Source organism: Chelonoidis abingdonii, chromosome 9 (assembly GCF_003597395.2).
Source record: "Chelonoidis abingdonii isolate Lonesome George chromosome 9, CheloAbing_2.0, whole genome shotgun sequence".
NCBI lineage: Eukaryota > Metazoa > Chordata > Testudines > Testudinidae > Chelonoidis > Chelonoidis abingdonii.
Window position 1 is genome coordinate 51,120,510 of NC_133777.1, and position 26,844 is coordinate 51,147,353.

The following is a 26,844-nucleotide window of genomic DNA, read 5'->3' on the forward strand; positions in this document are numbered from 1 at the left end:
CATTCCATAGAGCACTATGAAAATTACAAAATGTGCTATTTAAAAATCAAGAAATAATAATTAAACTACTGTAGATAGCAGAGGAGATAAGGCAGCCTTGACTAGTTCCTTTTCCCAGCTAAAAAGCCCTTGATCATATAATCAGAAACATAGGAAGGGATTTCAAGAAGTCACCAAGTTCAGCCCTTGTGATGTGACAGTACCAAGTAAATCTAGAGCATTTCTGACAAAAGTTTATCCAACCTGTTTTTAAAAACTTCCAAAGCTGGAGATTCCACAGCCTCCCTTGGAAGCCTGTTCCAGAGTTTAACTACTCTTCTGGTTACAACGTTTTTCCTATTATCTAACCTAAATCTCCCTTGCTGCAGATTAAGCCCATTCCTTCTTGTCCTACTTTCAGTGGACATAGAGAACAATTGATCGTCCTCTTGATAACAGTCTTCAGATATGTTAAGGGCTGTTATAAAGTTCCCCCTCAGTCTTCTTTTCTCAAAACTAAACATACTGTTTTTTTAACCTTTCCTCATTGGTCATGTTTTTTAGATCTTTAATCATTTTTGTTGCTCTTCTCTGGACTTTCTCCAATTTGTTCACACCTTTCCTGAACTGTGGTGCCCAGAACTGGACACAATATTCCAGCTGAGAAAAGTGGAAGACTTACTCCTTGTGTCTTGCTTACAACACTCCTGCTATTACATTCCAGAATTATGTTCACTTTTTTTGCAACAGTGTTACACTGTTGACTCTCATTTAGCTTGTGATCCACTATAACTCTCAGATCCCTTTCTGCAATACTCCTTCCTAGGCAGTCATTTCCCATTTTGAATGTGTGCAATCGATCCTTCCTAAGTGGAGTACTTTGCATTTGTCCTTATTGAATTTCTTCCTGTTTACTTCAGACAATTTCTTCAGTTTGTCCAGATCATGGTGAATTTTAATTCTATCCTCCAAAGCACTTACAACCCCCCCCAGTTTGGTATCATCTGCAAACTTTATGAGTTTACTCTCTATGTCATTATCTAAATCATTTAAGATATTGCACAGAACTAGACCTGGACCAATCCCTGCGGGACCCCACTCAATATGCCATTCCAGCTTGGCTATGAACCACTGATAACTACTCTCTGGAAATGGTTTTCCAATCAGTTGTGCATCCACTTTATAGTAGCACCATCTAAGCTGTATTTCCCTAGTTTGTTTACGAGAAGATCATAGGAGACAGTATCAAAAGCCTTACTAAAGTCAAGACATACCACATCTATGGCTTTCTCCCAACCACAAAGCTTATTATCCTGTCAGAGAAAGCTATTAAGTTGGTTTGACATGATTGGTTCTTGACAAATCCATGCTGACTGTTATTTATCACCTTATTACCTTCTAAAAGTGTTTGGAAAATGATTGATTGATTATTTTCTCCATTATCTCTCCAGGTACTGAAGTTAAACTGACTGATCTGCAATTCCCCAGGTCTGTCGCATCTTACGCGAATTAGCTGTATCACATGGTTGATTTATATTCCCTTTGTGATCCACTATAATCCCCAGATCATTTTCAGCAGTACCACCACCTAGCCATTAATTTCCCATTTTCTAGTTGTACATTTGATTTTTCCTTCCTAAGTGAAGTACTTTGCACTTGTCTTTATTGAATTTCATCTTGCTGAGTTCAGACCAATTCTCCAATTTCTCAATGTTGTTTTGAATTCTAATCCTGTCCTCCAAAGCCCTTCCTGGTTGGTGTCATCTGCAGATTTTATACGCCTACTCTCCACTCCATTATCCAAGTCATTAATGAAAATATTGAATAGTACTAGAGCCAGGACAGGACCACACTAGATCTATCCTCCCTGTTTAACACTGAACCATTGATAACTACTTTTTAAGTATTATCTTTCAATAAGTTGTGCACCCACCTTACAGTAATTTCATCTAGACCACATTTCCATGGTTTGCTTATGAGAATGCCATGTGGGACTGTCAAAAACAAGATATATAACATTTACTGCTTCCTCCCTATTCATTAGGCCAGTAACCCTGTGAAGAAAGGAAATTAGGTCAGTTTGACATGATTTGTTCTTGACAGATCCATACTGGCTATTCTTTGTAGCTCTATTCTACTCCAGATGCCTACAAATTGATTAATAATTTGTCCTAGTATCTTTCCAGGTATTGAAGTTAAGATGACTGGTCTATAATTCTGAGGGTCCTCTTTCCAATCCTTTTTAAAGATAGGTATTATGTTTGCTCTTTTCCAGCTTTCTGGGGCCTCATCCTCCTTCCAGGAGTTCTCAAAGATAACTGCTAGTGGTTCTGAGATTGTTTTTAGCTAATTAAGGACGTACTCTAGGATGAATTTGATCAGGCGCTGCCAACTCAAGTACATCTAAGTTATCTAAATAGTCTTTAACCTGTTCTTTCCCTATTTTGGCTTGAATTCCTTCCCCCTTGTTGTTGATATTCATTGTGTTGAGTATCTAGTCACTGTTAATGTTGTTAGTAAAAGCTGAAGCAAAATAAGAACATAAGAACATAGGCATTAAACACCTCAGCTTTCTTGATGTCATCAGTTATTGGCTCTCTTTCCCTGCCAAGTAGAGGACCTACACTTTCCTTTGTTTTTCTCTTCCCCTAATGTATTTAAAGATCCTCTTAACTGCCTCTTATGTCCCTTGCTCGGTGTAACTCATTTTGTGCCTTAGCCATTCTGATTTTGTTCCTACACTCTTGTGCTATTCTTTTGTACTCTTCCTTGGTAATTTGTCTTTGTTTCTATTTTTTTGTAGGATTCCCTTTTGACTTTCAGGTTATAAAAGAGCTCCTGATGGAGCCGTATCGGCCTCTTACTATTTGTCCTATTTTTCCTTCGCATCAGGATAGTTTGCAGTTATGCCTTTAATATTGTCTTATTAAGAGACTGCCAGCTCTCCTGAATTCCTTGTTCCCTTAAATTTTCTTCCCATGGGATCTTACCTGCCAGCTCTTTGAGTTTGTTAGTCTGACTTTTTGAAATCCATTTTCCTTATTCTGCTTCTCTCACTCCTTCCCTTCCTCAGAATCATGAAATCTAACATTTTATGATCACTTCACCCAAATTGTCTTCCACCTTCAGATTTGCTACCAATTCCCCCCCGTTGGTCAGAATCAAATCCAAAATGGCTGTCCTCCTAGTTACTTCCTCTCCTGGAACTCCTTTCACAAACTGTTATAGAAGCTCAGAGTTGGCTATATTGGTTTCTATTTATCCTCAAAATATAATTCTCAACCAGAGCCAGTTTTACAGCTTTTCCAAATATATGTGAGAAATGCCCACTAGTACTAGTTTACGAGCATAATACAGACCTTTGAATGAGACCATGTGGAGAATAGACATTATCATTTGGCAAGTTGCACCTTCTAACAAATTCTTCCGAGCCTCCATAAAACACTGTCTGATTAACAGACATTATTCTTGCTAATACTTCAACCAGGAAGTTTAGATGTGAGGTTAACAGGTATACTTGGAGATACTTAGCACTTTCATCCATAGTTCTCAAAGATCTTTATAAGCTGGGTAAGTATCATTTTTCCCATATTATAGAAGGGGAAACCTGAGGTATGGAGATTCAGATTAAATTAAGACTCAGATTTTCAGAAGTATCCACTAAATTTGAGTGCCTTAATTTTTGGATGCCCAACTTGAGGTAGCTAGAGTCTCTTAGGGCCTGTTTTTCAGAAATGCTGACACCCACATCTTCAGTTTACTGATGTGGGTTAAAGCTGGGCCACCCCAACAGTGTATTTTAGAATCTTTTTCTTGCCATTCCTTGTTGATACTGGTGATTTCGGGGGGACAGAAGGAGGACTTGATCTCATTGCACATTGAAGAAATAAAAATAATTTTCAGTCAGAACAATAAAGGTCAGTTTTGCCCTATGCCAGGTGCAGCAGGTTCAACCCTCTGATTTTCTAGTGGATCTTTATCACATGCCAGATCTCAGCAGCACTTAACTCAGCACTTACATTAGGTCAGGGAACAGGTCATGTTATTTTAGCTTTTTCCTTTAATATTTTCAAACAACTTAACTATATATTGTTTGATCATTAGACTGCTATGTTTTCAGTATTAAAATTCAGATGTCTACCACCATTGTTTGGTTCTCATTAATAACTTTTGGCAAATGCATTGCCATCTGCTAAACTCAAACCATTAACTTGTAAAAATGTTATACTGTCTTGTACCTTTAGAGCACCGTAATAGACTGATACTGTATTCCAGTGAATCTAGTCTTGCGTTCCTACTCATCATGATCTGAATTGTCTGCCTTGGAACATCATATGGTTCAGGAACTCCCAGAGCTTGTTTACTACAGATTTGATAATTTAATTTTAATGCTACTATTATAGATTGTTTCCCGTTTCCAGTTGCTATATACCCAGGCAAATCTTATTTCCAGCACCCAGCCCAGATATCAGGCCTGGGTAAATAGGTCTCTACAGGGAGGGGAAGAGCCCTAGGAGGGGTCCGGGTCAGGAACATTGTTAATATTGGACCCATGAAGTCAGACCTCATGATATGCAATGTGCTGTCACTGCCATCTGTTAAATATAGTTTAGTGAATTTCAGTGCTGGGTAAAGGTGCTGGATTAATAGTCTTGGAAACTGAGGTTTTAAATTAACCAGTAAAATAAATGCAGTAAAAGAAGTATCTGTGCAAGCTGCTCCCCACTGCCTAACCTAGGGCTGGGCAAACTATGGCCTCCGGGTCGGATCCAGTCCACCAGCCATTTTAAGCCAGCCCTCGAGCTCCCACTGGGGAGCAGGATCTGGGGCTTGTCTCACTCTGGCATTTCAGCCGGGGAGCAGGGTCGGGGGGTACTCCACACAGCTCCCAGAAGCAGTGGCATAGCCCCCTTCTGGCTCATACGTGTAGGGACAGCCAGAAGGCTCCGCTCTGCACACTTCCTCTGCCCCACGTGCCATCCCTGCAACTTCTTTTGGCTGGGAACTGCCACCAACGGAAGCTGCGGGGGTGGTGCCTGCAGCTGGGGCAGCGCGCATAGCCACCTGGTCGTGGCTCTGTAGGCACTGGAAAAGTGACATGTTGCTGCTTCCAGGAGCTGCTTGATGTAAGCACCACCCAGAGACTGCACTCCTGAGCCTCTCCCCACACCCCAACTCCCTGCCCCAACCCTGATCCCTCTCCCACCGTCCTAACCCCTCAGTCCCAGCCCAGAGCACCTGCCTATTCCCCAAACTTCTTATTCCCAGCCCTACCCCAGCCAGAGCCTTCCCCTCCTCCCCCTGCAAAACTCCCACCCAGCCTGGAGCCTCCTCCCGTGCCCTGAACTCCTAATTTCTGGCCCCACCTCAGAGCCCTCTCCCCCAACTAGGGCCCTCACTCCCTCCAACACTCCAACCCCAATTTTGTGAGCATTCATGGCCCACCATACAATTTCTATTCCCAGATGTGGCCCTCGGGCCAAAAAGTTTGCCCACCCCGGCCTAACCAGTGTATTTCAACCATGATCTGGAGGGAACATCTGCAAGGATGAGAAAAGGGTTCAATCTCCATAATGAATTCAGTCCTTGGCTTCTGCTATCATTGCCAGTGGTTGTGATGCCTTTTTTCTATGAACCAGTGTCCATTAGGGAGTGATCACCGATTTACAGTATTTCACATAAGGCCACCAGACCGAGACATTCTCTTTTCTAGCTACCAAAGCCTTGATTTTCTCTGTGCTGTGCTTGTACTGAGCCTGACTCAGAGACTGTAGAGGATGCAACATACTTTGCAATGCCGTCCCCTTCCAGAATAGATTAGAGCAGCCCTGATAGCTTTCCTGCCTGCCAAATGTCCTATCAGCATAGATGATGTGCCACTGGTCACACCCTGAACCAGGGATAGACTGGGATTTGTACCCTAATTGGGGGGAAAATCTGACTTCAGATACCTTGGTTCCCTTAGTCCCTTGCCTCGATCACTTGCCCCTAAATCTGGCCCTGCAACTGCCTGAGGTGCCAGGCTTTTGGGGCATTGGGGTTGGAGTGCTGTTTTTGTTTTATGACTTTGATGCACGATTTGTGTGCAAATTTATCATCTTATATGACAGGGATAAATCATGCATGCAAATTGTGCATCAAAGTCATGAAATGGGCTACAAATGCAACAAAAGTAAGGTATCCAAAAGTTTAACAAATGGAGGGGGCACCATTTGGTCTAGGGTCAGTCCTGGTGCCTTGTTCTAACCACTAGACATTGCTGCCTGTGTATATACATTATTGTATGCAGTGCGCCTGTAGCTGTGTAGATCCCAGGATATTAGATGTAATATTTTTCATTGGACTAACTTCTGTCGGTGAGAGAGACACGCTTTCCAGCTTACACGGAGCTCTTCTTCAGGAAGAAACTGTCAAGCGTGTCCCTCTCACCAACGGGAGTTGGTCCAATAAAAAATATTGCCTCACCCACATTGTCTGTATGCAGCCTTCATTCAGTTATTAAGATAGTTCTGAAGCAGGCTGGATTATGGTCTCTAACAGAGAGTTTGTGTCCGGGGAAGGGGGGAGAGTGGATCCCATTCTGCTGGAGTGGCCAGGGGGGTCACTTTTCAGCTGCAGTCTCAGACAAGCTAATTGTAGTTTGCCCAGAAGCCCATTTCACTTACAGTAAGATGGCCAAAAGGTTTTTTTTTTCTTTACCTCCAGTTATTCTTAGCACACTGAGCATATTGCCTGCAGCCCCTCATTACACCTTGTTCCTGTATTTCCCTTGACTTTTAGCTGAACCCAGCGCATGGCAGCATTTCCCGGCAATAAAAATCCACACTTGGGTCCTGTCCCTGATGGACTGGAGCGACCCAGCCAGCGTCTCTTGCTGGCCTCCTGCGGCATATAAATAAGTTATCGAGCGACACCTAGTGGTGCAGAGCTACTCTTACAGCGGGAAGTTACAGAGAGGGAGTGCCGCGGAGAGACAGAGACCGGGGCAGCAGAGAGCTGGTTTCCTTCCGACACTGGATGCTCCTCATCAGTTTTCACGCCACACAAGCCCTGTATTGTGCTCGAGGAAAACACAGGGGAAAGGACGATGGCATCACCATTTCTAGGTGACACCTGCCTGGGATTTTAACCTTCTCCCTCCTAGCACATCAAAAACCAGCCTTTGCCAAGGTTCTCAGAAACGACTTCATTGCTTCTTGCTAGCCGGACAGGTGCAGGCAAGTGCAGTTCAATGCAGGCTTGGGGATTTCTTCAGCGCGATCACGAAGTGTATATGCTCTAAATGCCTACAGTACTGAGGACTCTTGCAACTTCTTATGTGATGCATTTGCACAAAGGAAGAATTCCTCATTTAAGATGGGTAATAAGCAAACGATATTTACTGATGAACAGCTAGATGCCTATCAGGTAAGATTCGTAATTCTGCATTAAGGAGAAGGTGGTGATCTGAATGTGCTGCTCTGGTTTTTGATGTATGATCCAACTTAGCTTGTAGGGACATGTTTATCCTTTACTGTCACTCTCCCTCACCTCTTATACCTGTTAATTAGACAATTAGTGGGGGTTTCCACGTGCATATAAATCTAGTTCCCTATCCCTGTGCAAAAAGAGCTCTTCCCCCTCCACCGGGGAGGGGAATCAAATCCCAGACATGAAAGGCCAGGAAACAGAGATTGAAGTTTGTGACCACAGTGATAAATGGGAGGTTTTAGAGTGATCCTTGTATTGAGCATGTTTTAAAGAAGAGATTGTATCAGATACACTTGCACTTTAGGTCCCTGATTCCTTCAGTGGCAAGGAAATTAATACTGGTCAGTTTCATGTCTCCTAACAACTATGTACTGCACTCACTGCTCTTTGAAGAGCTAGAAAGGTGTTTCAGTTTTAATCCGTTAGATATGGTTGCCCTAGGTTTGCTCACACTTCTGGGTGGAGATATTCCTTCTCCCCTTGACAGAGAGAGATCTGCATTTTGGGAGCAGCACTCTCCAGAAATGACAGTTTTTTGAATACAGCATGTCACCTCAGTTGCATTTTTCTCTGCCCACTACAGTCTTTCCCTATCTCCATTCACAACATCTCAGACACTGCAGAGATGCCTGAAGCAGAGTGGGGAGCTGCCCACACTAACTGGCATCTTGCACAAATCCAAGAGAATAAAAGATGACAGAATGTAAAATAGGAGAAAGCAGAGAAAAGGGGGAGCTGTATAACCATCCTGAGAGGTATAGAGGCCTGGCTGCTCTGTTTTCTTCCACAAAGGGTTTATAACATTGCAACATTCAGCTTCTCTCCTGACCCAGGATCTGATCTAAAGTCAATAAATAGTCTTTTCACTAGCCTCAGTGAGCTTTGGATCAGGCTTTAAAATGGAATGCATAATTTCAGAAACTAGATTCATTTAGAACAACCCCAGATGGGGACATTCTCAGATGTCTTAATATTTAACAAATACTGAAGTAGGCAAATGGCAATGCTCTTCTATACTTTGCTTGTTACTTCTCACCTTAAAACAGCTCTCCCATGATGAAAACAGGATAGTTTCATAATACAATATGAGAATAAATGCATTCACACACTGATCCAATATCCTAACTGGATTCCTCCCTTTTATAGTGTCACAGACGTGTGCTTTGTCATGTTCATATAGTGATCACAAGCAGCATGCAGGGAAGGTTCATTTAACCTCACTTAGTTGCTGATCTCACCCCAACCTGCCATCGGTCATTGCAGTATATTCTGTGGCCTGAGCAAGCTTAACCAAGGCTATGTTTATAGCAATGCTCAACATGCTTCAGAGAGGGAAATCAGAGATCTGTAAAACACCTAATGTCTGTATTCCTACTACCAATAAAAGTGAACACAGAGCAGAGACCCAGCTGCAGTAAAACAAAACAAGACCTGAATGTAATTAACATTAACATCTTGGCACAAGCTGGCAAATGTTAGAGCTGAAATGCCATCCTTAATTCATTACACTTCATCTAGAGTTTGCAGCCCATACCTTTCATAACATCGGGAAATTTATCTCAGACTCTTGCAGTAGCTAGGCACAATGGGTTGAGTTAGCCTATGGAATTTCTCTTCTGCAGGAGGTCATAAAATTAATTAAAGTCACTGGATCTTTAAAAGGGCTGGATAATTTTATGACCAGTAATAACATTTGTTTTTATGCATGTTAAGAACAGGGCACTTGAATCTCATGCTTCAGGACATCAGCTAATCACCTCATGGGTCAGGAAGGAATTAAATGTTTATTAGAAAATATTAAAGAAAGGTGATACAAAGAGTTTGATGTGTCAGTCGTTGGTCATCGGGGGGAACATACAGAGCATGGGGGGACGCTGGCAACTGGTTACGGTTCAGCATATAGTACACACAGCCTGTAATGTCCCCAATGCGGGGTATATGGTGGTTGGGGTCAAGATATAGTAGGGGGGCAGTGAGGGTACATCGCTCATAGAGTGGGCTACACACAGTCATGGGTATGAGTAAGCGGGCCGGGTAATGGGGACAGGGTGACCCTCACGTGGTGGGATCCAGATTGGTAAGTTCAGGACTCAGGGGATATGGTTTGGTAGGGGGGTTGTAAGGGTTTCCCCCTCCCCCCCGTGGGTGCGTGGAGCCACATCGGCTCACTCCTGGTATTGGCGGTGGCCGGTGATGTGTTCGATGTAAATGTCTCTAGACCACCGGATAGTGTCCGAGACCATCAGGCGTCTCATGAGTCGCGCATGTATATTCATATATACTGTGCAGATAGGTAGGCAAAGTGTTTTGTTGCTTATTTGCCTTCTCTGGAGTATCAGTTATTGCACATTGCTGGGAGCATGAGTGAAGGAGCAGGAGACCCTATCCTGTTTGACTCATTGAGGGTAGCAGGGCTACCTGCATGAGTAAGGCAAACAAGATTTAGCCTAAGGATGGAGTTTAAGCCTTTTTCTTTGAATATCCCAACTTGGGTAAAGTAATTGCAGCTTCCAGGTTACTCAAGCGAAAAGCCAAATTCCCTGTGCTGGTTATTCCCATCTGTGGAAGAAGGACTTCTATGATACCCACCTCAGAGCTTCCTTTCCATTCTTCTCTGAGGGCAGATTCAGGGGATCAGTGTTTGGATCCTCTAGATCTGTATGGAATTTGAGAGAACCACTATAGCCCTAGGGCATCCACACAGAGAATTCTTTCCTCCACACTGCATTGTGTTCTCCCACTCTTCCCCTTGAACCACAGGAGTCATGTGGAGTGTTCCACAGGGAAGAGGAAGAAGCCGCATAACTCCCTGCATACTCCAGAGTAATTCCATTGAAGCTGAAGATTTACATCAGCATAAGTGGGGCAAGATGTGACCAAGAGTATGCAGTAAGTTATGCTGTTTTTCTGTCATGTACTTGGCAGTGGCCCCATGGCTGCAGTAACTTACATGCTATGCTTGGTAGATTTGGGGAGGTGGAGACTAGGCTGGAGACCTGCTGACCCACCTGCCCCCCTTCCACCACTGAAATTCTTCAAAGATGTCTCTGTTGTGCTGGAGGAAGGGGAGCATGGAGTACTGGGCCCACAGCTTTTTAAAATATGGACTTCCCATTCTTTGGAAACAGTGGGTGGGAATTTCAAAGGGGCCTAAGAGAGCTAGGATGCCAAATCCATTGAGCCTAGGAGTTCCAGATCTAAATAGAAGAGCCTCAACCATTTGAGCTAAAGGACCAGTTCCTTACAGTATATGGAGTGTATAGATTAGATATGCACCTGTGTGCATGTAACTCACAGATGGTCTTTATAAAAGAGAAAACTCACTTCAGCAACATCAGGATTGTGGATTAAAAACATTACTCATTAAATGTTGTAAAAACATTTAAAATGGACCTTGCAGCTTGATCAATTCTTCTTTTGCACTTTTGGTAATTGGAATTGGGTAGCCTTTTTCCCCTCCTCTATCTATCTAGGCCAGGAGGTAGGCAAGCTATGGCAAGCTGATTTTCATTGGCACTCACACTGCCTGGGCCTGGCCACCAGTCCGGGGAGCTCTGAATTTTAATTTAATTTTAAATGAAGCTTCTTAAACATTTTAAAAAACTTATTTACTTTATATACAACAATAGTTTGGTTATATAGTATAGATTTATAGAAAGAGACCTTGTAAAAATATTAAAATATATTACTGGCACATGAAACCTTAAATTAGAGTGAATAAATGAAGACTCGGCACAGCACTTCTGAAAGGTTGCCAACCCCTGATCTAGGCATTTGTACCACACTCATCACAGTGGCATCTGAATGACTCCTTGGCAACTGAGGTATTGCGTTTTTATACATGTTACTTCAATAGAGCTATACCATATTGGCTTAAGGAGTTGGTCATTTAGCTCTTGCTTTTAGATCCAGAGATTTTGGGTTCAATCATTCAAAAGATGATCCTTGTGTCATTACACTATATAATGTGTTTTAAGGAAAGGTTTTTATAAGTCTGAAGATGAATATTTGACTGAAACTGTAAGAGAGCTATGTAGTGAGACTTGATCATATTTAAACCCTCCCCATCTCTTATTTTAGTGAAAGATGGAGGCAACCATCACAATTCTACAAAGCTACAAATCTCCTAATACCTTCTCCTATCATTTGCCAGCCTTTATTCCCTTAGTGTAGTGCACCAGTTGATAGCTCTTTAAATTATCATAAGCACATTGAAAAGCTTTGGAAATTTAAAGGAAATGGGCTTTTGCACAGATTGGTTTCCCAGCAGAACTTCATGTCTGTTAAAAACTATATACTAATGGGAAAGTGAATCCTGCCAGGGCTTTCTGCTTTCTACTGCCATTGCCCTATGCTCAGGTTGGTGAAATTATTTTAACTTACAAATGCAAAATAGAAGTAAGGTCTCAAGGAGAAAAGAGTAAACATTAGTCAATAGAAAAGAAACATTTCTCTAACAAAGTGTATTTTAAGATTGAGCTTTTAAAAGCTTCCTAAGGGGCAGTGAACACTCAATTTCCATTCAAATGAAACCCCTGGTGGCTTTGAAAATCCCATTCTCTGTGTCTAAGGGCCAGATTTTGTCACCCGTAGTCTCACTGAGTAGTATGTACCTAACATGACTTTGTGGGTGCCCCCATGATTTCATTCAGATCATTTGTGGGCAGTTGTCTACACACGCAAGCTCTTCCAGAATATGGTAGGGTTTGAATTTAAAGCAGAATAGCTATTCCAGAACACTTCCACTTTCACTGATAATTTGGAAAAGGGCACTCTTATACTGGAATAAGAGTGTCCACACATGGAGTCATTCTAGAATAGCTATTCCAGAATAACTGTATGTGTAAAGACACCCTAAAATAAGCATGTGAGGAGTCCCGGTGTCTTCACTGGAGACTACACACACACACACACACACTCTCTTTCTCTCTCTCTCTAAAAGGTGTTGTCATAGGTACTGTCAGATGCTACCGGTGTGGTGCTCTGCTGTCTCCTTGTTGTATCACTGGGCTGCGTGCGTGTGCTCGCCCCGTGTGCTGCCCCAGCTCTGCAGATAGCTGATGCAGCAGACCCGACGAGAACCCCCAACGACCACAGACTCTAGTAAGGTGCAAAGTCACGTCTGCTAGGTTTATTGCGATCTCGACACAATGGCAGTTCCCTGTAGGTTTTCTTAGCAACTCAGGCATACTACGAGAAAGTGCCTCTTGGCAATGGACCCGGCTCAGTCAGTGGCAGGACTTTCCACTGCTCCTAGGCCGGACAAAGACACCGCCCCAGGATGTATTCTTAAACACAGGTACAAACAAATTATGCATCACTCCTGACATACCTGAGGTGCAACCCCTCTACATAGCAAGGTACAACCCCTCTACGTAGTAAGGTGCCGGCTCTCACCTTGTACATGTTGGTTTGAACAAAACAACTCTATCCATCATATTACCCTTTTGCCCCTGTCATTGGGATGGATCAGTCTGTTCCTTGTTATCTGTGTGGAATGTGCAAGTATGTGAATGTTCTGATATCTAGTGTTCAGTACCTTTTAGGTACGTGTCTTCTTGCATCAGCCCTTCCCTTGCCAGTGTCTGTGAGCAGGGCCTGCCTCTGGCTCACAGCTCCACTTTGCTTTATGTTAGCAAAGTCTTGACCATTACTTTAGTTCAGGCCTTAGGCCTCATACCAGGCCTCTGATACCAATGTTTATGTCTCAGGGCCTCCTCTTACTACAAAAGGTAAGTATATATTTAAGTGTTTTCCTGAACTGGAGCCTTAGTCAAGATTATGCTTGTGAAAGCTGCCACATAGACAACCTGGCAATCAAAGTCTTATGTCTATGCACTGAGCATGTCAAGCTCAGGCAACACCATTGTAAGGTTCCTTTCACAATACAGCTAATCTGTGTCAGCCCTCAGTTTGGGGGATCACAGCAACGGTGGGAGGATGGTTCTGTCTTGTGTCATTGGCCTCGAAGCTGACACTTCCAAGTTCCAACTGTGATGTGGGCAGGGGTGAAAGTAATTTTAAGGATTTACTGGAACTCTGGAATCCTTAGAAGGGGCAGAGCCTCAACCAGAAGAGGCGGGCCCTTTAAATTCCTGGGTGCTTTAAATCAGGATTTAAAGGGCCCAGGGCTGGGGCTGTGGTAGCAGCAACTGGGAGCCCAGGCCCTTTAAATCACCCCCAGAGCTACTAGCTGCAGAGAGGGCTGGGAGCCCCATGGGTGATTTAAAGGGCCCAAGGCTTCAGCTGCTATCACCACAGTGGAGTCCTGGGCACTTTAAATCATCATCGGAGGGGGCCCCGGCCTCTGGTGGAGCTTTAAAGGGCCTGGGGCTCTGCTGCACTAGCGGCAGCTGGGAGCCCCTGGCCCTTTAAATCACCACCAGAGCCCTGCCCCCGCTATCCCAAGGCTCCAGCAGCAGGGCTCGAGTGGCGATTTAAAGGGCCCCAGACGGTAGCAGCAATGGGAGCCCCAAGCCCTTTAAATTGCCACCCAAGCTACTTTGCCAGAGCCCTGGGGTAGCAGCGGCAGCCAGTGGCACAGGCGGTGATTTAAAGGGTCTGGGACTCCGGCTGCCGTTACCACCCCGGGCCCTTTAAATCACCCCCAGAGCCCTGCTGCCGGAGCCCTGGGGAAGCGGCAGTGGTGCTCCGACGGCAAGTTAAAGGGCCTGGGGCAGTACTGGCGGTCGAGCCCCTGGCCCTTTAAATTGCCACCAGAGCCACGCCACCGCTACTCCAGGGCTCTGGCAGGCTCTGGGGATGGTTTAAAGGGCCTGGGGCAGTAGCGGCTACCAGAGCCCTGGATCCTTTAAATCATCCTCGGAGCCCTGCTGTCGTAGCCCTGGGGAGGCAGCGGTGAGTCTCTGGTGGCTATTTTAAGGGCTGGGGCGGTAGCAGCTGCTACAGCCCTGGATCCTTTAAATAGCCACCGGAGCCCCACCGCCGATACCCAAGGGCTCCGCGGACAATTTAAAGGGCCCAGGGTGGTAGCTGCGGCAGGCACCACGGGCTCTTTAAATCACCGCCCGAGCCCTGCCACTGCTTCCCCAGGGCTCCGGCAGCAGGGATCTGGTGGCAATTTAAAGGGCCCAGAGCTCCAGCCACTGCTGGGAGCCCCAGGCCCTTTAAATTGCTGCCGGGGAAAGCCGATCTTACCTGGTATGGTGCACCAGCTCTTGCTGCTACGCCATACCGGGGCATATCGGCTTACTTTCACCTCTGAATGTGGGTTCCTGCTTGCTAAGAACTAAGCTGCAACTTCCAACTCATTACACATATGGCAGGGAACAACTGTTAGCTTTTGACAGGGGTGAAAGTAAGGTGGTATGGACCAGCACGGCATACTGGTAAAAAGTGGCACCAGTACCAGCCCCTCCCGCCTTACTTTAAAGCACTGCCGCGGCATAAGGACCCTGCTTAAAGTGCCGTCACAGCAGCACTTTATCGTTGCTGCCCCTTTTGCTCCCCCCAGGCTGCCAACGTGGCGTGGGGGGGGGGGGCAAAAAGAGCAGCTGCCCCCGGGCTGGTGATTTAAAAGGACTTGGGGCTCCGGCCGCTGCTGCAGTAGTGGCAGTGGTGGCCAGAGCCCCAGGCCCTTTAAATCGCCGCTGGAGCCAGTAGCATACCTAGTGGGGTGCAGGGGAAGCAGCCACTTCCCCTCAGCACGTTTTCCAAAAGCGGCACCTGCCGGGCCAGTGCTGAGAGTAGCACGACCGGAGGAGCCATGGGTGGGGGCAGCAGGCGCGGCTGGAGGAGTGATGGGGCTGGCTCCTCAGCCATCACATCCCATGCTCAGCATAGCCCCAACATCGCCGCAGCCACCATTAGCAGGCCCCATCCGCGCCGCAGGATCGGGAGGGGCATGGGCTCTGGGGGGGAGTTTGGGTGTGGGAGGGGGCTCGGGGCAGTGAGTTGGGGCACGGCAGGGGGAGTGGGGTGCTGAACCTGGGGGGTACTCACCTCAGGCAGCTCACCACAATTGGCGACCAGCCCTGGCTGCTCCTAGGTGGAGGCACAGCTAAGTGGCTTTGCACGCTGTCTCTGCCCACAGGTGCCTCCCCTGCAGCTTCCATTGGTCATGGTTCCCAACCAGTGGAAACTGCAGAGCTAGTGCCTGGGGCGGGGCAGGGATAGCATACAGAGCTGCTTGCTGTGCCTCCACCTAGGAGCAGCCTGAACAGGTTGCCGCTTGCGGAGAGCCGTCTTAGGTGAGCAGCACCCAGATCCAGCACCCTGCACTCCCTCCCATGCCCCAACCCCCTGCCCTGAGCCCCCCTCACACCCAATCTCCCTCCCAGAGCCCATGCCCTGCTCCCCCTCGTGTGCCCTAACTGCCTGCAGGCCCTATGCCAACTGGACTATAAACTGGAATCTCAGTGAAGATCAGAAATGACAGTTTATCAAGCTTTCCGGCTGGTGAAGTGCCAGATAAAACAACTTTTACTGTATATGCTAAATAGTAATAATAACAACAAACAGCTGAGCCATTGGCTAATGTTAGCTTTTAGCTCAGACTATTTCACATCCCACATGCCCTCTTTTGTAAAAACACTGATCACTACAGGGTTAAAAGATCAATTGATATGAGTGAAGTACTGATCTGAAACAAATTACTTTCATGGCCTACCAAGAAACACCATTTATAAAGTAAAAACAGGTCAGGAAGTTACATTTAATGGTTTTTAAAAACTCTGCTTAACCCAATCATAAGTAGGGTACATAAAGAAAATAAAATCTAATCATGGGGGGCTAGATAGTGCTACCATCACTCACATTAGGTGGTTCTTTACTCCACAAGCAGTCCTGTTGAAATCAGTGGAACTATCCATAATGGAAACTACTATCCAACATGAGAAAGGGGATCACAGTTCGGTCCTTGGGCCCTGATGTTACACACGTGAATAGCCTCTAGGGTTGCCAACTTTCTGTTAGCACAAAACCAAACACTCTAGCCCTGCCTGTTCCGTGAGGTCCCACCCATGCCCCACCCCTTCCCTGAGATCCTGCCCTCCACTCACTACATTCCCACTCCTTTGGTGGCTCGCTCTTTCCCTACCCTCACTCACTTTAACTGGGCTGGGGCAGGATGTTGGGGTGAGGGAGAGGGTGAGGGCTCTGAGGTGGGGCCAGAAATGAGTGATTCAGGGTACGGGAGAGGGCTTGGGACTGGGCTAGGAAGTTGGGGTGTGGGAGGGGGTGAGGGCCCTGGCTGGGGGTACTAACTCTGGAGTGGAGCTGGGGATGAGGGGTTTGGGGTGCTTGGGGGTGGGGCGGAAGGATTTAGAATGTAGGAGGGGGCTGCGGGTTGATGCAGGGGGTTGGAGTGTGAGAGAGGTGAGGGATTTGGAGTGCAGGAGGGGGTATGGGCTCTGGGCTGGGGGTGTGGGCTCTAGGGTGGGGCTGGGGATGAGGAATTTGAGGTACAGGATGGGGCTGTGGGTTGAGGGGGGGTTCAGGGCTGGGGCAGGGGTTTGGGCTTACCTTGGATGGCTCCTGGTCAGTGGTGCAGTGGGGCTAAAGCAGGCTGCCTGCCTGTCCTGGCTCTGTGCTGTGCCCCAGAACTGTCCAGCAGGTCTGGCTCCTCGGTGGGGGAGAAAGGGAGGAAGCTCTGCAGCGTGTACTGCTCTCATCTGCAGGCACCACTCCCCAGCACCCAGTGGCCCCCCCGCTTAGGAGCCAGACCTGACTTTTAATGGCCCAGTCGGCAGTACTGATTGGGGCCGCCAGGGTCCCTTTTCAACCGGAACACCAGACACCCGGTCACCGTAAATAGAGTCATTGACTTCAATGAGACTCATAGGAGGCAAACCAAGGTCCTGATTTCACATTTCATATTGCCAATGAACATATACCACACTAAATTACTTTTACTGTCCATCAAATTGCAGCTGTGGTCATTCAAAATAACAACATCAAGATCTTAAGTGTTCTTATGTGACATTCTAACAGCAGATTTTAAAGGCAAAACTTTACCAAAAACCAATGAATAAAAAGCAGTTTTGGCTTTACTACTGTAAATTATCTTGCTACAGATTTAGGTAATCTAGATGTTAAAGCCTGCGTTGCACATTCTTAGTGTGTGTGTTTTTCTGAGATGAATCAAATGCTCACTTAATAGCTACTGTCATCAATATAGACCTAGCTGGCATTTTGTTGGTCAGTTTTTTAAATTTGTTTGCAAATACAGACCACAGTTCAGCAAGGTACTTAAGTATGTACATAACTTTAAACCTGTGAGTAACCCAGTTGACTTCAATGGGACCATGAATGTGAAAGTAGGTTTTCAAGTGCTTGAATATCGTACAAACCTGGGCCATATTGATTTAGAATGATCAAATAAATTTCAATCTCACAACAGCTCAGCGATAGTCCTAGGGACATATTTTCATCTGTACAGTAACCGATTACATTTGTAGAACATTTGATGATCAAATCTTAAAAACCTACTGGAATCCCAAGAAAAATGACTGAATTATTATAGTTATGAAAAAAATCACTAACGGACAGTGGTGGAAATGGGGATACTATTTGGAGATGATATATGTTTAAAGTGGCAAGAACTCCTGTACGCACTCACTTTGGGCAGACTCTGGTTAATTCATTATGTGATTCCCTGATTGTGTGTTGGCAAAATCTTCTTTGCCTCCGGGCAGTACAATATAAATTTTGACATACTGTGAAAAATAATTAGGAATTTTCCAAAGTAAAACCTCTGGAATAAATCTTTTTAAAAAAAGTTAAAACAGATGCAAGTGTTGCTGCATCAAATATTTCTTGTTTCTGGAGGCTGCTTTTGGAATTTAGATAAAATATATATTTAACTTTTAGGGGCCTGACCCTGTTCACATTAAAATCAGTGGCAAAACTCCCCTTTGGTTTCAGTAGGTAAGGATCAGGTTCTTGTTACTTTTTGCCTCAGTTTGTCATCCTCTTCTGGAATAATTGGATTGATATGACCATTTTGCATGATTATTAGTCAAGGTGAGTGAGGTAGTATCTTTTACTGGACCAACTTCCGCTGGTGAGAGAGAGAAGCTTTTGAGACACAGAGAGCTCTTCTTCAGGTCCTGCATACATGATTATTAGTTGTATTATAGTAGCACTTTGAGGTCCCATTGTGATAGAAACACATTGGAGCAGGGACTGTCTCTTCCTGAGAGTTTATAATCTAAATAAACCAGTGTCGAGCCAAAGGGCGGGTGGGGAGGAACTTGGATACACTCAATGAAGCCACACCAGGTGCATAAGTATAACCAGCTTTATTGCCAAAGTATAATAACCTTTCCAGCCTTCACGTGTTACTAAATAAGTGCTTTCCAGCAAGCAAGCAAGCATCAATGCTTGCACCTCTTCTGCTACAGACAGTCCCAGACCCTCTAGCCTTGTCCTTGAGGGCTTGTAGCAGGGGCTGCTCCAGTGTGGGGAATTCCTGGGGACCCACAAGGCCAGGGTCCACAGGTGAGACTGTTCATCTAAAGCAATTCACCTAGCCATTTTTAATCATCACCTCCTTCTAAGGTGGCGGGGGCGGGGGCGGGGGGGGTGGTATTCACCCACAAGCAGGCTCTGGCAGGAAACACTGCTGTTTTCTGTTCCCACACTTCATGGTCTTTGGCCTCGCTTATCACTTCACTTGTTTATTCAGTCCAGTGGCTTCAAGCCAGCCCAGCCGATCAAAGCTAGTTCACTATTAGCTCCCCCCAAAACCATTCTGAAACAACAGCCCAAAGTAACTTGTGGTCAGCCCCAACAACCAGACACACTGAGAGTGGGAGAGCAGAGACAGAGGCCCAGATCCTCAAAGGCATTTAGTTGCTTAATTTCCATTGATTTCAATGGGAGTCAGGCACCTATCTACCTTTGAGGATCTCAGCCAAAGTGACTTGCCCAAAGTCCCAGCAGCTTAAGTAGCGCAGCAAAGACTAGAATCCGAATGTCCTAACTCCTATTCTTGATCCCTACTTGCTAGGCCATTCTGCCTTCTACTACTATATAATAAATCTTTCCCCTACATATTATCTTTTAAATGATAGTAATCACTCCAGAACCACACTGTGTGGAAGTTACGATTCATTTGGAGTTGATCCATTGAATGCAATTGTAGCTCACTTAATGAATTAAAAGCATGCACATTTTCTACCATAATATTTGCCTGGTTATTTCATCATTCTTAGAATCCTCTAATGAAGCTGCTGCCAGTTCATAACTAGGGTGACCAGATGTCCAGTTTTCAACCAGAACACCTGGTCTTAAGGGATCCTGGTAGCTCCGGTCAGCACCGTTAAGGCAGGCTAGACCCTATCTGTCCTGGCACCACTCTGCGTCCCAGAAGTGGCCAGCAGGTCCAGCTTCTAGGAAGGGGGGCCAAGGGGCTCCGCACACTGCCCCCTCCCCGAGCACTGGTTCCATACTCCCCAGGCCAATGGGAGCTGGGGGGATGGTGCTGGTGGCGGGTGAGAGCAGTGCATGGAGCCTTCTGTCTTGCCTGCTTACTAGTGTCAGACCTACAGGCCGCTTCTGGGGCACGTGCAACGTGTCAGGACAGGCAAGCAGCCTGCCTTAACCCCGCTGTGCCGCTGACTGGCAGCCACCTGAGGTAAGCCCCTTCCCCATCCCTGAGCCCCACCAAACCCAGAGCCCCCTCCTGCACCCCAAAGCCCTCATCACTGGCCCCACTCCGGAGGCTATACCCCCAGCCCAGAACCCATACCCACTCCTGCACCCCGACCCCCTACCCCATCCCTGAGCCCCCCTAAACCTGGATCCCTCTCCTGCACCCCAAAGCCCTCATCACTGGCCCCACTCCGGAGGCTATACCCCCAGCCCAGAACCCATACCCACTCCTGCACCCCGACCCCCTACCCCATCCCTGAGCCCCCCTAAACCTGGATCCCTCTCCTGCACCCCAAAGCCCTCATCCCCAGCCTCATCCAGAGCCTGCCCCCAACCCAGAGCCCTCACCTCCTGCACCCCAGCCCTGAGCCTCCCCCCAAAACTGGAGCCCCTTTCTGCATCTCAAACCCCTCATCCCCAGCCCCACCCCAGATACTGTACCCCCAGCCCACAGCCCTCACACACCCCTGAACCCCAACCCCCTGTAACAGCCCTGAGCCCCCCTAAACCTGGAGCCCCCTCCTGCACCCCAAATTCTTCATCCCCAGCCCAGAACCTTTACCCCCAGCCCAGAGCCCTCACCCTCCCTGCACCCAACCTCCCTGCCCCAGCCTAGAACCCCCTCCCACACCCTGAACCCTCATTCCCCGTCCCATCCCAGATCCCTCACCCCCTCCTGCACTCCAGCCCCCTGCCTCAACATGCAGCCCTCTCTCACACTCCAAATTCCTTGGCCCCACCTTCTAGCCTGGAGCTCCCTCCCACACCCCAAGCCTGTGCCCTAGTCCAGTGAGGGTGGGGGAGAGCGAGCCACCAAAGGAGGGGGAATGTAGTGAGTAGGGGGTAGGGCTTCTGGGAAATGGTGGGGAAGGGGGCGGGGCCTTGGAGAAGGGGCAGGGCTAGGGTGTTCTGTTTTGTGCCATTAGAAAATTGGCACCCCTATTCATAATAAATATACTCTCTATGAAGCATGTGCAATATAAAGAGCAGAATTATACACTTGTAGTCTTACAGGTTTATTTACCCTTAAATAATTGATGTGATAAATGTGCATTGCGATAACCTCACAAACCTGAAGCTTTAGTCTCAGAGCATCATCATCTTTGAATTCCTTTGTCAGTCTTCCTGCGTCCCCGTCTTGCTTTCCATAGCCCAACATGAAAATATTTGCCCCCAAAATTAGTGAATGATTGGTTGGTATCAGAGAGGTAGCTGTGTTTGTTAGTCTGGATCTGTAAAAGCAGCAAAGAGTCCTGTGGCACCTTATAGACTAACAGAAGTTTTGGAGAATGAGCTTTTGTGAGTGAATACCCATTTTGTCGGATGCATATAGACTACATGCATCCGATGAAGTGGATATTCACCCACGAAAGCTCATGCTCCAAAACTTCTGTTAGTCTATAAGGTGCCACAGGACTCTTTGCTGAATGATTGGTTGTAAGTCACTCAGTGGGCTCCGCTGCTGCCATTCATAAACTGCAGGCTGCCCTTCTGTGGCTGGCGACACCAGCAGATTCCATTGAGGGAATTGCATCCTATGTACTGTGGGGCCATCTATTATTGCTATGCTCTGAATGTACATTTGATATTTTTGTAAAAGTAAGTATCAGCATTTGCAGCACAATTATCTATCTCCCTAACTGTTAATGCTATTGAAAATTTGCAAAGATGCAAATAATAGTTTACAACAAGGTCTTACAGCAAGGGTAATCAATTATTTTTTATCAAAGTCCAAATTTCTTGTTCAAGGTCCAGACTCCAGAGAAAATAATATTAAAAAATTATAATAATAAGTAAAAAGATTTCTTGGTCTGTTCAAAAGCTTCTGGTGGTCCGGATTTGGCCTGCAGTCTGCCTGTTGACTACCCCTGACTTCCTGGACTGGGAGAGAAACTATCTGCAATCACGCCAGTGGATCATTGCATCTCAGTACCCCTAAGGTCTATCACTGTGTTAGCATAAATCCTCATCCACCAGCTGTGGCACATTCATGGACACAAAAAGCCCCTTCTCTCCCCTTATTATATTAACACATATAGCAGCCTCTATAGTGTATTGTGTGTCTATCAAAGCACTTTCTAAAGTTGGGTAGAGACAATTAATCTCATATTCTAAGCAAGGCTGAATGACTTGCCCAAGGTCACATACCCAGTCAGTAGCAGAGCCAAACCTGATTTGCTAACTCAGTGCCTTATCCTTTATATCATAGGGCCCTTACAAACTTGACCAGTTCAGCTCACCTGCTCCCTGTTCCTCTCCTGAGCATAGAGTCTTCCATCTCTCAGGATTCTCAGTTAACATCTGTATCCACACAGTAGCACCCTAATCCAGATTATAGCTGCATTTAAACAAAATGCTGTTAATTTAAGGACTGGAGGAAAAAATGCCAGAAGCTAGCGATTTTGTAGTCCGTGCTGAGGAGTGAGACAGGACGCCAATTCCATAGGTCGCGGAGGTTCCCCCTCCTCAGCAATAAGGCGAGCACGGCTCGCCTGCATGAGAGAGGGAGGACCCCACTCTGCAAAGACTCGGCCCAAAAGGTGACCAGGTCTGCTAGCAGGAGGCATTTACATTTAATTTCACCTAGTCACATGCTCTGAGAAGCTATGCTGGAAAGATCTACAATTTACAAGGCCTAATTACAAAAGTTAAAGGAGTGCACTTGTGGACCATATGGAGGTAATGTGCAGACTCTTGTTCTCTCAGTGAATAGCTCATGACCTGTCAAGACACCTTAACTCCAGAAAGAGTGTCAGTAAGGGAGACCCTTGTGTTGAAAGTACCCTAAAAGCATGTCTGTTCCTTAGCTTGGCCTTTTTGCTTTCCCTTCAAATTGTCTGTTTCATGACTCCTTGGAAAACTTCTGTAAAGCTGGACTAATGGCTCTTTATCATAGAGATTCAAGGCTCTGTCCTAAAACGCGCAAGATGTATCCTGTGAAGGGCACTTCTCTGGCCATATAGTGTGCTGGATAGCTCATGAATAGTCCCTAAAAATCTGTATACAGAGCATGGCACAACGAGAGTTCATTAAGGCCTCTGCTAGCTCTGGCAAATCTAGAGAGACTCTGGCCCTGCTTCACCACTGCCTTGTCACTTATGTAGATATTTAAACCTGTGTAAAGTGGAGGTAAAACTGTGCCATTCTCACTTGGTGATGTTTTACACTCACTTTGCATGAGAGCACTGTAAATAAGTACAAAAAGGGTACTAGAGTATCGGGCCCAGTAAATCTGCTTGTGGTCACATTAAAGTTAATGGCAAAACTTTCATTTACCTCACTGTAGTGGGGTGACTACCCACTCCAACCTGGAAGGGGTTGGAAAAGCCTTGCATAGCGCTGGGGCTGGGCATGGTAAAACCCTGGCTGACTGGGGGAAGTGGGGCTTGTTTCCGGTCCATGGTCCGTTCACGTATCCGGGCGGAATTCCTCTGGGCGGCGTCCACTGGCTCCCTTGACGCCTTCGAGGAGCAGTGGGCGCTGTCCAGGGTTCTCTGCTCGGTGTCCCCGTCAGGCTCCCTTCTTATGACCCTCTGACCACACTCCCGTCCCTGTTCTTGTATTAGTTGTCCCCAGTAATCAGTGGGCTTCTGTGGTCCTGTGGGTCCTCCCCTTAGGCTGGGGGAGGATCCTTTAGCTTTGCCCGCCCACTTCCTGGAAACCCAATAGATGACTGGGGGAAGTGGCTCCAGCTGGAGCCACGCCCAAAACTGAGCAACAGGGCCTTGTAAGAAGGAAGAGAGAGCCCTCTCTCTGATTGGAGAGGGAGACAGGCTTGGCTGTTAGGGAGCTCACCCAGGGGACTTAGAGTGAGGTAGAGCTGGGAAGCCCTAAGCCAGCAACTCCCCAGGCTGCAGGGCCTAGTTCTAGGCCCACCTAGGTATTGGGCTTGCAGAGGGGCAGCCTGAGGATGGGTAAAGGCAGCTAGTCCAGACCCCTTTCATTTTGACGAGTGGCTGATACTGCAGTCTGCCCAAGTGAATGGGGGCTAGATGGAGACTGGGCGGTAGCCAAAACTGAGGCAAAGTGGGGATAGTGGGTTGAGGGTTTGACAGGGAGGGAAGACCCAGATTGTACTGGGGGCAGCACCCCAGTTAAAGGGGCACTGGGGTCCAGGAAGGGACATGGGGGCCAGAGGACAGGCTGATCACTGGCCTGCAGAAGGTGCTCCAGAGCTAACTCCTGGAAGTCACTAGCAGGAGGTGCTGCAGGGGTGAGCCCGCTCGTCTACACATAGTGGAGAATGTAGGCAGTGTGGTCTGCCCTGACACAAGGGGCTAGAGAAAGGACAGCAGGGGATGATGGACCTGGAGAAGAAAGGGGTGTGGGGGAACACCCCCTGGCCCTGCTGTCTTTGGAAGAAACCCCAGATGTACTGGGACAAATGGGGGAAACTGAGGTGCAGAAAGCCCTGCCCTGGTGAGAGGAGCCTGAACCGCAAGGAGAGCTGGGGGAAACTGAGGTGCAGGAGATAGTGCTAGAAGTTGAAAGAAACCCTGAATCCCAGCCAGATGCACAGGGGGAGATGGAGATAAGGGGCCTTCCACCCTGCAATTGGTGTGATGACCTGTGGGTGGAGGCAGAGATTGCGGGGGGGGCGCACCACTCCTGGAGAAATGCTCCTTCTGTGGGGGAGGGATGGAAAAACCATCTTGGCCACTGGCTGGGAGCAACCCAGTGGGGAGGTCTCCCCAAAAGAGCCTCCTTTGGGGGAATGGTGGAAGGGTTGAGGGGCCAAAGGTGGCCCTGGGGGTGCTGTTCTTAAGAGGGAGGATGTGTAACAGGGTGCTGGGCTAAGAGGCACTGAACCAGCCCATTAGCTCAGAACCTGCTAGTGCAGCTCCCATACAGGGGAACTGATTGGAGTTGGCAGGGTATGGAGCAATCACCTGTGAGCCTGCTGAGAGGAAGGCCTATAGGCTGACAGTAAGGAAGTGAAGGTGGGGAGAGAAAGAGCAGGGTAAGGAACTGTTGCTCCTGGCTAGCAACAGGCACTAGCTGTCCCCTGGCTGGCTACCGAACTGCAGTTGACTTGTATATAGATGGTGGTAGGAATCAACACAGGGAAATAAAAGCACACTGGGTTGCAAAATAAGAGGTCTCCGGCTAATTTGTACAGTGAGCAAGAAGGCGCTAGTCTACACTCACTGATAGCAGGATTAAACCCTATATATGCAGTTCAAGCTTTGAAACTGCACATCAGCCAAAGGTCTTGTGTGAATCTGCTAACTGTACTTGTGCTGTAAACAGCTAAGATATATATTGAACACTTATCTGTATTAGTTTTATTCTTGGTGTCTAGACAGAAATCTTCATTATTTCAAACTTCTTTTAATGCTAGAACCAAGAATTTATGTCCAAGTTTTTGAACTATCCTATTTTCCAGCTTGGATTGGAGTCAAGTCTCAACCCTGCTCCCACTGAAGTCAATGGAAGTGTCCCTATTCACTTTAAGGGGAGGTTTAATGGGCCTGTTTCTCCACTGGCCCTGGCATAGTTGTTCATAGTGCTCCTATGCAAACCGAGGGCCAGCTGCTACCAGATTAGAATGGTGACATCATATACCCACTTTGCTAGGTGTAAATATGTATTAAATTATAAACATTTAGGTCTGATCTATAGAGTTTATTAACAAAATCTGTTCAAAAACAATTCAGCAAAACTGGTGCCAAAAGTGTAGACCAGCCCTTTCACTGAGAACATTAAGAATGCAAAGTGAAGCACTCAAAAGTTAGGAAATACTAAATTATGGTTATCCATGCAACCATAATTCAGCCCTCTTGTACACATACTATTTTTGCCACAGAACCCCAGCTTTAGCCAGGGCTTTATCCTGCATCATTAAAGATAGTTGGAACTGTTCCTTTAGTTTGAAAGGGAGCTGGATAAAGTGCTCAATACTGAGCTTGGACAGTAAATGAAGCAATTTTTTAGTCTGTTTTAACATTTTTCCTTTTTTAAAAAGCCCCCAAAATTCTGCCAAGTGCATTTATTTATTAGACATTAATAGAACTCTGGGTGTCAGAATTCCTGGGTTTTCTGTCTTGCTCTAGGAGGGGAGTATGTTATAATGATGAGACCAGGGGACTGAAATTTAGAACTCCTGAGTTCTATTTATAGTTCCACAAGAAAAGTATTTTCCAGCATTTAGAGCAAGGGACTAAAGTTATGACTCTTGGGTATTTTTTTTTTAATCTGTAGGTATCATAAGGTAAGTATGCCAAAGTAGCCCAATTTTACTGAAAGCATATCCAAGCCTATAGATTTGGCGTATTCTTTGTGAGAAGCGGTGTGGCTTAATGCAGTGGCTCACAACCTTTCCAGACCCACTGTACCTCATTCAGGAGTCTGGTTTGTCTTGCATACACCTAAGTTTCAGCTCACTTAAACTATTTGTTTACAAAATCAGGTATAAAAATGGAAAAGTGTCACAGCCACACTATTACTAAAAAATGGCTTACTTTCTCATTTTTATGATATAATTATAAAATCAATTGGAATGTAAATATTGTACTTGGATTTCAATGTGTAGTCTATAGAGCAGTATAAACAAGTCATTGGATATATGAAATTTTAGTTTGTACTGACTTCACTAGTGCTTTTTCTGTAACCTGTTGTAAAACAAGGCAAATATCTAGATGAGGTGATGTATCCCCTGGAAGACTTGTGCGTACCCCTGGGGGTACTCATACCCCTGGTTGAGAATCACTGGCTTAATGAATGAGAGTTTGGTGTCTTATATTGGAGATCTTGTTTCTAATCCTGGCTTTGCCATAGCTA

At 46.3% G+C, this 26,844-nt stretch overlaps 1 protein-coding gene across 1 annotated transcript in view; it reads left to right on the forward strand.

Moving 5' to 3' along the window:
• The first annotated feature begins 7,008 nt into the window (after positions 1-7,008).
• The window catches only part of CIB2 (calcium and integrin binding family member 2), a 118,711-nt gene continuing 98,875 nt past the window's right edge, over positions 7,009-26,844 (forward strand). The window contains exon 1 of the mRNA XM_032763080.2: positions 7,009-7,386. Within this exon, the coding sequence (XP_032618971.1) occupies positions 7,336-7,386 (51 nt within the window). The 5' untranslated portion in view covers positions 7,009-7,335. The remainder of the gene's footprint in view (positions 7,387-26,844) is intronic.